Source organism: Temnothorax longispinosus, chromosome 7, assembly GCF_030848805.1.
Source record: "Temnothorax longispinosus isolate EJ_2023e chromosome 7, Tlon_JGU_v1, whole genome shotgun sequence".
Lineage (NCBI taxonomy): Eukaryota > Metazoa > Arthropoda > Insecta > Hymenoptera > Formicidae > Temnothorax > Temnothorax longispinosus.
This window is the reverse complement of record NC_092364.1, coordinates 16,933,077-16,948,674: the sequence shown is the minus strand read 5'-3', so window position 1 is coordinate 16,948,674 and position 15,598 is coordinate 16,933,077. Positions and strand designations below refer to the sequence as shown.

Here is a 15,598-nt window from a genome sequence, read left to right as displayed (position 1 = left end):
TCAAATATCCTATAAAATTGGCAGTATCTCTCCAGGAACGCGGCGCATCCCACCTGTGCGGCTTCGCAGCAGCTGTCGATCAATTTTACGTCCTTCAATCCTTAGAAAAACGAAGACCATAGGAACGATGCGTCCAATTGGCGATTCGTCTCTACATCTGCCCCGAGCATTTACCTTTTTGTATAACGAGCATTCTTTCCGACTATAATTGATCCTGTACGGCGCGATTGAATTTATCGATAGCATCTTTTCGTCCGTGATCGAATGTGTTAATCGGATTGTATATCTCGTGCTACAAGATAACTTGAAGTTCACATCTCGTACATATAGTACATTATGAGCGTACGAGATAGGTCGGACACGAGAGGCAAAGAGAGTTCTCTCACGTTCGATCATACAGAACCGATACAACCATCACCTTATTGCATATCCCATTTTACGTAGCCATTCCAAATCGACAGTAAAATCTACTTGTTACGTATCCGTTGTCAATTTCATTGAGCTCCTGTCAAAAAAAATTTTTTTCAACTGTCTGCTTTTCCAGACGCATCCTATCTTATGTAAATTTTAATACGGAGCGTCAAATTTCGTGGTCTCAATTAGAGATATTCACAATGTCAAGCGATTTTTGGTTCGTCTAAATTATTTAGTGTTACATTTCGAAGTGTAGAAGAGCATCGGCGTATCGGATATGACCGAGACAAGAAGGAAACTACCCGAGATCGCCGGCAACACAGTAACTATTTTATTGGCCAAACAGGCAGAACATCTTGTGGATAGCCATCGTGTCAAGGTCGTCGTCGTCGGCAGTGCGCCCAGGGGTGTCGCAGTTGCTATAGCAATTCTATTCAAAGTTAGCGGATTTTTTATTTCCTTTTAGTTTCTAACCTTTCATGCCATTTCAATTTTTCAATTAATTTTGTATACACGAATGTGATGTATTTTTATAACATTGAATTGTTTTATTATCGCATAAAATATAACAGCACATATATTTTTTGTCAGCTGTATAATGGTACACGCATAGATAATGAACAAAAACTTGTTATACTTTTTATAACCTTTATGATAAATATTACTCAAGTATAAAAATTTATTCATAAATTAATTTGCATTCAGCGCAATAACTTTAAATACACACTCTTCAAATTTATTATCTATTTTCTTTTAACAGTGTAACATTTTAATATTAGCGGCACATCTCGTAAATTACTGTTGACTTTGTAAAAATTCTGAAGCATGTGAGTCAACGTCAATACTAATATACTTCATTGATACACATTTTTATATACTCCGGAAAAGGTGTATCAACATTGATTAATGCACACGTGCGTAATCGATCCCCGTGCCTTATTCTATCAGATGATATAATGTGCTCGATACGTCAATCTAAACGTGTCCACAATGATACTGGGTGAACTGAATGAGACATAGCGCCGGTATCCATCTAGCTCGAGCACGTAATTCGTATTTGTTCGTCGAGGATCAAAGATATAATGCTCCACCGTTGGCGAACCTCGGGAGATACCCTCGAGTTGTACCCAACAAAGGACGACGGTGCCAAGGAATGCCCTAACGACGTGTGTAGGTTTATGCACGAGTATACGTGCAAGTTTACAGGAACGAGTCCTGAATGTAGGCTCGTTAGCGTGTATGTGTGGTGCCGGCTCAAAAAAAGCTATTATGCAAATGATCCACGGAAGACTAGAGGAGGGAATTCGGCTGTAGGAAGGAGCGGAACGGAACATGGAAGAGAAAGGGAGATAGCAGGAAGAAGATGATAGAAGATGCAGAAGTGGGCCGATCCTCTCGCTCGTTATCGGATCGTAACGCGAGCATTTACACGTCGGCCAATGCGCCCCCGCAGGACGGCTCTAACTGACTGATTTATGTTAGTAACTATGGAGAGAGACTGCAATTTACAACACGGTTCACTTGAAATCCTCGGGAAACGCATATAGTAATTATTATTACACAATAGTAATCGATTCGATATTTTACAAAAGACATTCTTAGAAGCTTTTTAGAAATTTCATGGGACAGTTGTACTACACTTGCAAACTTGTTTTTTTTTTGTCTCGACATGCCTTGAATTATGTAATAATGGGAAATACGAGAAATATGAAACTGTTTGTAACGTTCTAAATGAAACCGTACATTATCATTGTATTGTTTAGGCATAATTTCGTATCTGTTGCATCACAAGGAAGAAAATTAACAGTTTAGACGGAACACATTGTGGCTTACGACGTTACAAGGTGCAACAGTATTACATCCATATGTTGAGTACATTCCGGTAGAAGGGTAATAAATGTGGGCGACTAATTCTAGGTTACGGTTTCCGCAAATTTACGAGGGCAAACAATGGTGTGTGCACGCGGTGGGACGCGGAGGGCGTAACTGACGGACGATAGACTTCTCGTTGGACGGTCTTGTGTGGTGCATATATCGAGAGAGACTAAATAATATACAGTGGAGTTTATCGTGTATATTATCGAGGAGGTCAGAATGGTACGAGAGAATAACTAGGATATTAGGGAACCCGTTACCGCATACGATAACAGCTTTTGACGAAAATTGCCCATCAAATTAATGCCGTGGATTTCCTTAAAATTGTTTCGTTGTTGGCTCTCTTGACAGTGATAAATGACTTCCTTATAGTCTTTATAAAAATTAGAAACATGTATTTCTCTAGCCAATATTGAGTATTTAAATTAACTACGAAGCACGAAATTTCGGTGGCGCTTATCCGACGTGATCATGAAGATCTCCTGATTACCGGAATGTTCAGCCACCGAAGATGCTGCGGGAAAAAACGGGAAGAAAGGCATGAAGAGGAAAAAATAAGAAGCGAAAAATATGACCGAGTCGTGCTGCTGCACCTCACAGCGTAGCATGGCTGATCGCATCAACGAGATCATCGCGAGGTACAAAAATACGACCGCTATGGCTTATCGTCCACCTTGCGAATCTACCGTACCCAAATTCGTCACAACTATACGTGCCTGGCATCTGTTTCGTCTTGTTCCCTCTTATCCCATTGCGACACATCTTATTGCATATTCTGTATTTAGGTAAGCTGCGCAAATTATACATTACAGAACTTTCGGCAAAAAATACGTCATTTATATCCCGGGCCATATCTATATCGATATTAATATTCAAGTAATTGTGTTTTCTTATGGAGAGATTTTTAGATAATGGCTGATTGTGAGTGTATTTAAGCTATCCAATAAAAATAATAAGAAAATTAAAGCCATCCTCCAAGCATGTATCGCGTGTTATCACGATGAGTCCTATAAATGTTTCTAAACTATTGAAAAATGGTTATTGCTTGCACATCATATTTTACCATAGATAAAATATAGTTCTAATAATATTTCTTGCCCACAATGGATACTGGTTTAAAATCTATACAATTATTTAAATATGGATCGGTATGGAATATAAGAATCTAATTAGAATTATCAAATATTTATCAAAAAAAAAGATACAGAAAAAGAAAAGAAGAGGAAACAACAAGACATAGTTCGCCAAATATTGATGTATAATTAAACATAGAACGAAGAAAATCACGCATGAATCATTTACAAGAAAAGAGTGACTACGTATTAATCATCTATGATGAAATGTTAGTTAGAGTTATGCCTAATATTGCGAAAGACTTACATACTTACGGTTATTACGAGATAATGAAAGAGTGATAGATCTATTCAGAAAGCACCTTACGATACTCCACACCTTTCGGAAGTCACGCTTGATGAAGTATGGTAATTAAGTGGTGTACAATAACAGATCGGAAGCGTGAGAGCGCAACATAATATATTAAGAAGCCGTTTTCTAGTTAGCCCGGCGTTTGTCTTAATGTGAGGTGTGAAAGCAACCATCTGCCCGAGGAAACTACGTCCGTCTGTTCGGGTGTAAGCGTCTTGGTAAAGTGTACATTTAACGCACCGTCCATAGGCCATTATCACAAAAACGCGTTTGTCCATATACGATACTGCCCTAGGAGAATAATGCCCATTAACTTTTACGGGGTGATTTACATGATCGTCTGAATATCTCATTATATACCACAAATTAGCCCGCACAAATTAGAACCGCTCGAAGCTTAATGATCCGTCGTTCAAAAACGAATATAGATTACCAGCGGTCCCTTACACCGCTCGTTTGCCGCGCCATTTGCTACACTTCACGGACTCGTATAACGTTACATTTACGATATCCATGGGTATCCCTGGGTATACGTGTACGATACCTTAATGAAACTAAAAAATTCATGGGGAAACAAATAGACAACGTTTACGAAGAAACCATGATTGCGGGAGAAAAATGAAACACGTGCGGACAGGGGGTCGCTGAAGCATTCTTCATGCTCGTTTGACATTTCATGAGGAACGCAGTCGCTACGGTCGAAAATCTTGTAGCGGCTGCCGCGACGGTAGGACGGAAGGTAGTCCCCGGGAAGAGGAACCGGCGAGAAGAAGCCGTACCGGTCCTATAATTATTCATGAATGAGTTATCGCTCTGGGTAAGACGTCGTTTGTGTCACCGGGTACCGGCGGCGGCAACAACGACGACGACGACCACGATGAAGCGAAGCCGACATTGTGGATCCTCCCGAAAATAACGCGCTTTCTCGATGCGCTGCTCCTTGATCGGATCTTAACGATTCCACGCATTAGGGGACTTTGCAAATGGCGCGATTGATCGCGCGCACTCGCTCGTATCTTAATGCGATTCTCGGGGAAAGGGCCTGATGCTCCCATTGCATAACGATTCGAAGCGCGTAATAACACTGCCCGCCGGGCAGCGACCAGTTGCCGTTAATTACTCTCTAGCTTCTCTCTGCCTACCCTGTTATACACCGTTCATCCCCCTGTGATTCTTTTGCAGCGCCTCGCCTCCGAGCTCGTCCTCATAGACGTGAACGAGGATCTCGCTAAGGCGGAAGCAGAAGACATCAGCCATGCGGCGGCGTACCTCGGCAATCCCCGGATTGTCGGTACCAAAGGTGAAGCCTGATGGGGAGGAGGCTGCAGAAAAATAGCGAGACCGTCATTACACTGTCCGCGAGTAACGAGCAATTATCTCAGAACAACCGCGCTTTAACGTTCGGATAAGTAAATCGCGCGGGCGCGATTAGCGATAAGGTCGCCAGAGGTGACGTTCGTGCGCGTTATTGCCTGCATTGAGACATCTCGGGATGTTAATAAAATTAAGATAAACCGCGCGGTGATTGAATTTCATGCGATAAACGACGTACAAGCGACACGCATATCTAGAAATTAATTAGTAGATAATCATTTAAAATTGATAATAATACTAATAAAGCAAGAGCTCAGAGGTATTTTAATTTCTTACGCGATCTTTGAAAGTAGAGAGAATAGGTTCTCTGTCTTTTCCATAATTTTTTTTCACAAAAATATCCCACGTGCAAACGCACGTGGAAACAAATAAAATTCTGTGATAAACGATAAATCATCCAGCGTGTATTACGCTCCGATAGATTATGCTTGTGCCAGAGACGCAGCGGTATGCGTGATCACAGTTGGAAGCCAGTCTCGTGAAGATCAGCAGCCGGCCGATTATCTAGAGCATAATCTGAAAATTTTTAAGGACGTCATTCCGAACGTCTCCAAGTACGCGCCGAACAGCGTGCTTCTCATTCTTTCGAAGCCAGGTATACGTCTTATTGTCATATTTAATGTGTTTGCCACACTTGAAATTGCACATATACGTTATCTGATAGGCATTTTATACATTGGCATTTGATAATGTGTCAATCGTCTCTCTATAAGATATTCTGTAACGTTCAAACGCATTATAACTCGTGATAGATCAATTTTAATCGAACAAGAGAGTACAGTATGATACTCTTGAATAATTATGTCAATCCCTTTATTTAGTCGACATTCTGTCGTACGTCGCTATGAAGCTGTCTGGGTTTCCACCGAATCGTGTTATAGGACTAGGAACATTTCTAGACAGCTGTAGATTTCAGTATTTTATCGCTCAGAAACTCGGAATTTCAGCAAGCGCGATTCAAGCGTTAATCATTGGCGAGAGCGGACCGGCTTCTGGTATATAATTAGCGTTATAATATTAAAAATTATGATAAACATTTCCGTACGTTTTTATTTAATCTGGTCGATTTCTGTTTCAACATTTTCATTATATTTCTTATTTTAATAAATGTTAGTCCCGGTCTGGTCCACTGTTGCGGTAATGGGTATGCCTTTAAAAGATATAAACAAAGAGATCGGCACAAAAACGGATCCAGAATCCTGGGGTGATTTGCACACGAAAGTTGTCGATAGCGACAATGACTTGATCGTCAAGAAAGGCTATCACAGCTGGGCAGTCGGAATCTGTGCAGGCGAAATTGTTGATGCTATCGTGCGCAATACTTGCGCCTGTTTTACTGTCTCTACGTTCGTGAAGGTTTATCGATAATTTTTATTGGAGCTATTAAGCTTCTGTTTGATGATACTGCTCGCATGCTTTGAGAATGCTTTGAGAACTATTTTTTAATTACTTTTATCTCGCATTGTATAATTGCAATATTAATTTATTATCGCGTAATAAAAGATAACGACAAATATAAAGATAGAAATATTTGAGTGATAAAAACATAAAAATAACTGTCAAAACTTGGCTAAAAATGTCAAATATATTTTAGGGTTGCCGACACGGACTGGAAAAGGATATTTTTATGTCATTACCGTGTATAGTAGGAAGAAACGGCGTACAGTCCTTTATTCGTTTGTTGTATACATCTAAGGAGCAAGAATTAATGACGGTGTCTTGCCGAAGAATTTATGAGGCGCAAAAATTGATCCTCGACAAGATTGAATAAATAAGAAATGCAATTAAAGTATTTGTCGTACAATTTTATAATTACATTATTCGATTGTGATCTAAAGTATTAAATACTCTCAACAATTAATGTGAGAGTAAATTATATTTTAGTTTTATATTTTAAAAAAGTAAAAATTTATTATATGTTTATTTATTTTAGTAGTTGTGCGTCGTAAAAATGCATAAAAGGAAATCGCAATTTTTATCGCGAATCATATTGATTTATATATCAGTTAAAGAATTATTACGAAACACCATGTATACATAATGATTTCATAACAAAAGGCCTTGTCTTTTATCATTCGACTATCCAACCGAGTTGAAAAGAGAAATCGGCGTTTGTTTTATAGGACGGTTTGGTTTTATAGTTTTATTGCGCGATCAGATGAGCAGGGAGTACTATAAATTGTAGGGCGTACTCCGAGGATTTCGGTCCCAATTTGCAAAGATTAATGCAGACTACGCGTAATTAATTGCTTCGTGTATGGAGCAGTTAACCGCCCTGCTAAAGGCGTTCGGGATGATGAAACGATTGCTATTATAAATATAAAGAGAGGCGGTTTCGCGCGGCTCTAGTGGTCAACGATACCCACCAATTTGTTACAAAATTCACGTATGCTGATATCACGCTTTTTGTCTCTGCCATCCTCTACATTAGTTAAGACGTTCGTTTACTGCCCAGTGTTACTGTTGCTCGAATATCAGTAACAGTGTTACACAAAGCGTTCTCAATATACAGGATTTGTAATTGCTTTTCTACTGAAAATCTTTATATATTTTTTTCGCATATATTAATTTGTTATCGGATTCTTTATTTTTTATAATTATCTTTATGCTAAATCATATATTTCAAAAAACTTATTTAACACATGAACCGCTACATCATTTATGAATGACAATCAATTTCATGAAAAAATCCCAAGAACTCAAACACATTTTTTTTTGTAATTTCTTTTCTGTAAAATATCACTAAACAACGAAACTTCTTTCTGACGAAAATTGGGCGTCATCATATTTAAATAACTCTCGGAAACAAGAAATACATATATGAATGACGTGTATAACATGACAGTCAATATATTAAAAAAAAATAATTTAATTTTTGTAAATTGCTGACAACTTTATTTTCGAAATATTTGTTTCTCTGAACCATAGTGTATCTCATTTACTACGTCCGAATATTTAATAAAAATTTAGTTTGAGATATTATATTTAATGAGATATCTTTTATTGTACCAGTAATTTGCGCGTACGAGATATTTTTACTATTAAATTTAGTAATCTAAACTAAAATTTAATAAATTTTAATGAAAGACATATACAACGAGATTATTACATATTTATCTTAATATCTATAATTTCGTTATTTCGCAAAATATTGATTTTTTTTGTATTATATATAGTAATATTGATCATATTCTTAAATTAAAGACTATAACTTTTTACAGCTTCGTAGAAATTGGTTAATTATATGTCTCTTTTATGATGGCTGGCCTTGAGCGCGGTTGGCAATACAAATATTGATGAATTGTGTTAAACAGTTTACGTAATCGTCAAGGCATAATTATAAATAGCTGATACATAAGGGGCACTAAGTAGAATGTGTGTACTAATCTTCGTGAATTCGTTGAACGTTAAGGATTCCTACGAATTCATTCCTAAAAACAACGCATCAATTTTGTTCCTGATCTGACTAAAATTTCCGCGTTCCAAAAATGAGAAATTTCACGATATTTATGACTCTGTTATTAATCATTACGGTATTATCGTCAACAATTTGTGACGAAATCAAAAAAAATTCTTCCACAACCAAGCCTCACAAGCTTGGTAAGTATACATACATGGATCTTCCTGCTAGCATCTCACACCTACCGAAAGAATGGTTGAAATAGTACAGAGGATAAGGATGGAAAATACCCACCGAAATAATTATGAGTAAAAATAAAAAAATATTAAGATTAAAACTAATTTTTGATCATTTTTGTCTTTCAAATAAAAAAAAGTCTAGGAAGGATAAAATGGATCGCTATATTGTATAACGATTAATAAGGTAATTTTATTTTATTTTATTAATAGAAATGTATAACAATATTATAGGATATATAGAGATTAATATGTAGAAAATTTTATCATAATTTTGTTGTAACTATTCAATTTTGGCGACTACGTCATTATTTCTTTAAATATAAGCTAAGATTGTACTTATTTGACAAATTTTTTATATTATTCTCGTTGTTATTATTCTGTATATATATTTATATATTATTTTATTTCTATAAAAAATATAATAAAGATTAATTTAAATTACAGTACAACACATTTTAAACTTATTTTAAACTTGTAGGTAAAAAGGCATGATTAATCTCAAGCTGTTTCACTTCGGTTCTTCTTTGCTTATCTCAATATAATTATAAAAACTTGTTTATTTCTATTAAAATGTGAAATAAATAACATCAATATTGTAAAAATGAAATAAATAAAGAATATCTATGTATATAATTGCATATTTCTTATCAAACTGACTTTTTATTGAATAATCTAATAAACTTAATTATAACATAGGTATACTCTGATTCTTGTTAATGACTAACATTGGATTGATATGAGTAATTAATAAACTTAATGAGCATTTAATTGTTCTAAAGGATGAAGATAATTCTAATTATCTTCATCTTTTTTAGTAGAACAATTAAAGATAGATGCAGGATATATTATAATGCCTAAATCAATTAGATATTTAATTCTATATTGAAAAACGAAATACGTCGCACACAATACAGAGATAGAAATTATAGTTTATTTTTAAACTTCGAGCGAGGAAGGTAATAATATATACTATCAAGATTAATTTTTATGTTGTAAAAAAAGAGATCGTTATTCTATACTTCCTTAAATCTTGCAATTAATTTTCATTTCTAGGAAGCAACGCGATAATATCCATAATGAATATTTATGGTATAATCTTCAAGGACAGCTTCTTCCTTTCCTTAATCACCATTCTATCTACGTATTTCAAAATTTTAAACACGTCAGCGAGTTGTTTGAAGTAGTAGTCAAAAGGTAGTTTACGTAATCGATAGTGATGATTATAAATAGCGGGTATACTCGGAGAAATTTAACAGAACATAAGAATCGGTGAATTGTTGAGACTTCAACGCCAGTAGTACCCGCGATTTCTAACTACGAGGATAACGAATCTTTCCTGCTAGTCTCATGTGTGTGAATAATATTTACTGGAATTTAAATATTAGAAATGGCATATTTCATAAGAATGTTCGTATTACTCGTATTGATAACGATCAGTTTGACGCTAACGAGTTGCCAAGGAAATGAGTATTTGCCACCAACATCGACCAAGCAACAAGACAGAACTTCTGTTCCCACTTATCCATATTTCATAAATGCACCAGATAGACCGAAGCAAGAATGTCCGCAGAATCATCGACCGGATAAACATGGATTATGTCGACTGGTGGTATGAGCATTCGTAAAAGTAACATTTTTATTACTTTTATATTTAATGACTAAAGACGAAAAGAATAACAAATGATTATAAGATGATGAAACTATTTTGAGATCTTATTGTCTCTTAACAAAACAAAATTTAAAAAAAATAGAATTTTATTTATCAAAAAATTATTAATAATAAAATGAGATAAATAAACAGAAAATGTTAGGAAACATTACATTGATTTGTTAAATACTGATATAAATGTTGAGTAAAATTATATTTTGTTGTTTCTTGACATTAAATGATCCTTTTTTAGAAAATTTATAAATTAATTTTTGTATATTCTTTTTCAGTTTGAAAACTTATTTGCGCGATTCCTTTAGCATATCATATATACATGTACAGTAGACATCATTTAGCATTCATAATGGAATCTAAAATTTATTATTTATTATATTTGTTAATCATTAGAAGAATTATATAGTAGTATACTAATTTATTATAAATTTAATCTTGTTTTGTATACTTAAGTCAACTTTAAGATATAAGAAGATTTATTTTATTTTATTTTTACTTTGTAGCTCGGATGATACACAAGAAATGGTTCTTAACATGACAACCGAAGACCAGTGCCTTACGACTCTACGATTTATTGTATGTACTAAAAAATATAATGATAAGCGGTAATCGTTGAATATTTTAGACATTATACATATATAACATGGATGAGGAATTTATTACTGTCTAGTTTTCATAAGTGTTGGGGAAACTTTGTTGAAACAGAAATATTTTATATCTTATCTAAAATGTATGCATATCGTTTTTTATAATATGTATATTATATTTGTAATTAAATGACAGTATACTGATAATCGAATTTTCAGAATTTTTGAAAACATACTGAGAGAATTCGCAGGAGTATAATAGCAAAGAAATGTTCTTGATTTTTAATCGCATACAGATTTACGCATTACAGATTTTATCCTAATTTACTTTACTTTTTTATCGCATAAATCGAGGAAACTGCAATTTAAAATATAAAATAGTGATAAATGTACAGTTATAATTGGCTTACAAGTTAATAGCTATCCTACTCGAGTATTAAGGAAAAAAGAAGTACGAGTTATATATACATATATATATATATATATATATATTGTACGTATATAAAATTCCTTACCCGTATGCCTAGTATTGATCATGGCCATCAAATGGCGAAATTTATTTCATTATAATAACAATATTGCACTTCAAATGTAAATATGAAATAAGAATTTATATTGTTAAATTTGCGTCAAATGTGGAACGAGTATACGGGTCTTGGTCCTCGCGTAACAAAATTCACGAGCCCGCATCGCCACACGTGCAAAAAAATGAAAGGTACTCGTACACCGGTACGAAAACGCATGTGCACGATCTGCTATTGAAAATTCATATCTCGAATGGTTTATACGAATGAAAAGTGGGAGGATCCGGAGGACATTGCTCAACGGGCACAGGAGACGCGGCGGTAGGTACTACTAATTACTTATACTTTTTATTCCATGCGAATATAATGCCGTCGAAGCCAGTCTCGGAGCGAGGAGGTCGCCGATGGAAAAAAGGAAGGCGTGCAAAGAGAGAAGGCGAAGTAAAAAAAAAGAGACACTGCCGCGCGAGAAAGATCGGTGGAGGGAATATGTAAAAGGGGCAGGGTAGGGAGTAGTTGGAGTGCGTTACTCAAAGCTTTGAAGTCATCTATACGCCATCAGCGAGCCACACGTATGTATGTGGGGGCCCCAAACCGCGCGTACACGCTCGTAAAATCGCCATGGCGCAGAAGGCAGGTCGGACTCCTGATTGAGTTACGATTTAATTAGTCCGCGCGGCCAATCAGTAATTAAGATATCCGCTAATCAACGGGCGCGGCCCTTCTTCGATCTCTCTTTTTTTCTCCACGAATTCGTCGCTGGAGAACTTTTGCCATGCTTTTTCCCTCTCTCTCTCTCTCTCTCTCTCTCTCTACCCTTTCTTTTCAAAAAATACTACCAAAATACCCATATCCATTTCGTATTATTCCTAATCTGTTCCATTTCTTTTCCATTAGTTACGATTTGTTATCAAGCTTGAAATTATCGTATATCGGAATAACGTGTCTTAATTATTTAATTAAATGAAACATTTATTAAATTATTTCAATTAGATATTTTTATATCGTTTGGCAGAAGGATTAGCTTCGCATTACATCTCATTCATACCCAATTTCTTGTTTAGTACTTTACGTTTTTTTTTTTAGAATCGTGTCTATAATGCTTGGTGTTATCTTTTTCAATGAGAAAAATACTGAATGTTCCCGGCATCTGCCGGAAAAAGACAGAACACACGATCGAAGACATGCCTGATAAACGAGCACATTTGTTCAGCCACCTTTTTACAAACCTGTTTAACATGCATGGTCCAGTCCAAAGAGAGGATTACACAAATTTTATGTATGCTAATAATTTTTTTCACGCTGAGATGATGCGCACATGTATATGTTTATTGTTTATGTAACAATTTTGTTACGATTTTTAAGGATAAATGCTTTCTCCGAATATGCACGAGATTAAATTCCATATCAGCCGGTTGTGTGATTTTGATTGCAATTAATAGCCGCCGGCTGCGTTACGGTCGGTTAATTGTCGGGGGAAGATTAATGGCGCGAAATCACGCCACTAGCAGTAGATTGTTCAACACCGATTTTTGTATCAGTGCACATCTTCATAAATTTTTGTATCGTATAACTTCTTGCAAGGAAATGTACCGCAATTAGATATTTTAATTAAATGTTTACAGGTGCTAGGATTACTTTACATAATGTCAAAATTAACGCAAATATTAATTCGAATAAAGCTTATTTAGAAAATAAAATTGTATTTTATAATCGATATATGTATAATTATATATATTATATATATATATATATATATATATAATTTTATGTTTAATATATTAATAATTTTTCATATCTTTATTATATTTAAATATTTATATATAATATACATAATTGTATATATAATTTAGTTATATCTTAAGTTTCGCAAGTAACCCTAGCATTTCCGTAAATGCACTGATATCGTTTCTTCATTGTATGCAAAAATTATGCCAATTAATCCAATCCAGATATACGTATTCGTAAATATAATTAAGCCTAACTGGTGATAGATCACGAAAGTGCATATATGCACTTTAAATATGATTATGCAATACCTGCACTCTGTCTCATCTTGATTTCATTTATCCGGCAATCAATGGAATGCCGAAGTGTATTTTCTAGATAATATAATGAGTAGTTTCTAATAAAACTGCGCGCGTATTACAATGCAGCACCGTGATTAACGAAGCGGAAATAAATACCGTAACATTGCTCTACTTCCAAAACAAGCGCCAATATGAATCGTATTGTTTTCAGATATTGCGACAGCATATTATAAAATTGCTAGACAAAGAAATTTTTCTTAACAAGCTTCACTCTAGTTCCGGTTACGCGGATCATGATATCAAGGATATAGTAAGAGTAGAGATAATAATCTTAGCACGTATACGTATCGCGAAGCGACTAATTTCATTACCGCGAAACAAGTCTGCATCGACATTGGGGGCCTGATTTATAACAGAATTCTGGGTTACCGATGAGAATGGATAGATTCTACTTTACCGTCGTCCGTGAGGCAGCCGGTGAACCTCATCAGGAAGATCCGGCGAGACCCGGACACGCGGAGAGATCCGGCTTGATCCGCGGCAGATTCCAGATTGCTTTGGCGATTATGCGATTATGCCCCGATTCGAGATTTACGGGCGAGCGAAGCCGTCCGGGACGTATCGACGTTTATTTATAGTTACAGGGAATCACTTATTGCAACCGCTCGCTCGAGATCTCTCCTCTCTCTCTCTCTCTCTTTCTCTTTCTACCCTTTCTTCCCTGGCCCTCCTCTTCATGCATCGGCCGCACGCGTGAGTGCACTTTTAACGCACTCCTCGAAGACGACCACCCGCGGTATGGGAATGCAGCTGCGGACAAGCACCAAATACAGTTTGGCACATTGACAGAATTGTAGCTTCAGAGACTCTTTTAAGTATATTCATTAGAAACTTTAATTGTTGTAAAATTTAGATAAAAATATTTAAAATTTTATCTTGATTATAGTTCTTTCAAAATTAAATCTGTAGCATTCTTTCTCATTGCATTGCATTTCGACACGTCTATATCTCAATAGTAATATTTCTTTATTTTTTGAATAAAAAATAATAAATTTAGCTGAAGAGCAGATATAGATTTGCTTATACTTTATACTTCCTGCTATCAAGCTTTCAACTGCATGATGCAAGGTAAATAATGATCGCGCCAAAAAATACTGACGATATCCAACTGGACATTTCCAAAAATATCAGACTTCTCGCAATATTACGTTATGATTGTAGGCACTGTCGCAACGTGTTGCGCGCTTGCTAATTTGCCCCGAAACGTAAGCGAGCGGGATGATTTGCACGAAGTATTCGGACAGTTTAACGAATCCTTTTCAACGTAAGACACGATAGTTAACATACGCTCGTGTCCGCGAGCGGTTCCTCGCGAGGGCGAGCGCGTTTTCTTACGAGCTATAATTTACAATCACGTCGCGGGAAAAGAACCGAAATATTCGTGAGTCTGACGTGCAAACGTAGCCGAATGCTTGGTACATACATGCTATATGGCGGTCGCTAACGAATGCACATGTATTATACCGCGGTAATTACCATATCAAGGTCTCGTTGCTGATCCCTAACACCGTCCTAATTGCCACGCTCGACAATTTATTAAATTGCTCTATTATGAGGCCTGTCCTTCCCACTTTTTCTCCTTTTTCCATCTCACTCGAGGCTTTAAGGATCCACACCCGCTTCCCTCGAACGCGATTTCGTCGGCTGCGGGGCAAATCGCGCCGGGCACTTTGTGCACATTGTTTATGGAAATCGCAGCGGGACGTTGCAATGTGCCTCATTCCGCATATTTTAAAGGATGATTACTATGCGGATGATTGCGCCGTTTTACATGTAGCACTCGTCGGTTGAGTGGTCACATTTTGGTGAACGCGATGCGCTCCGATGTTGTGCAGATTAACGTTGCATCTTGCATCAAGCGGCATGGAATGAGTGCACGTGTGTGCACATGAAAATGCCGCGCTAAACGATAATAGTTAAGAAATACGGGCATTGATCTTCACGAAATTTCATTTTCGACGAAGATCTTATCAGCGTGTGATAATACATACATACGTATGTGATCGT

The 15,598-nt window shown here is 36.1% G+C and overlaps 1 protein-coding gene across 1 annotated transcript; it reads left to right on the top strand.

The window, feature by feature from the left end:
- The first annotated feature begins 670 nt into the window (after window positions 1–670).
- LOC139815624 (L-lactate dehydrogenase A-like 6A) lies at window positions 671–6,859 on the top strand. The gene is made up of 6 exons (XM_071782650.1): window positions 671–853; window positions 4,897–5,014; window positions 5,510–5,683; window positions 5,910–6,083; window positions 6,203–6,444; window positions 6,683–6,859. The coding sequence occupies exons 1-6, from the start codon at window positions 692–694 to the stop codon at window positions 6,857–6,859; spliced, it is 1,047 nt and encodes a 348-aa protein (XP_071638751.1). The 5' UTR covers window positions 671–691.
- Window positions 6,860–15,598: the final 8,739 nt, after the last annotated feature.

Bases quoted from the DNA above. Each gene is read 5' to 3' on its own strand.
- LOC139815624 (XM_071782650.1), top strand. From the start codon at position 692: ATGACCGAGACAAGAAGGAAACTACCCGAGATCGCCGGCAACACAGTA. The intron at 854-4,896 runs GTTAGCGGATTT...ATTCTTTTGCAG, and splicing joins CTATAGCAATTCTATTCAAA to CGCCTCGCCTCCGAGCTCGT. The intron at 6,445-6,682 runs GTTTATCGATAA...AATATATTTTAG, and splicing joins CTGTCTCTACGTTCGTGAAG to GGTTGCCGACACGGACTGGA.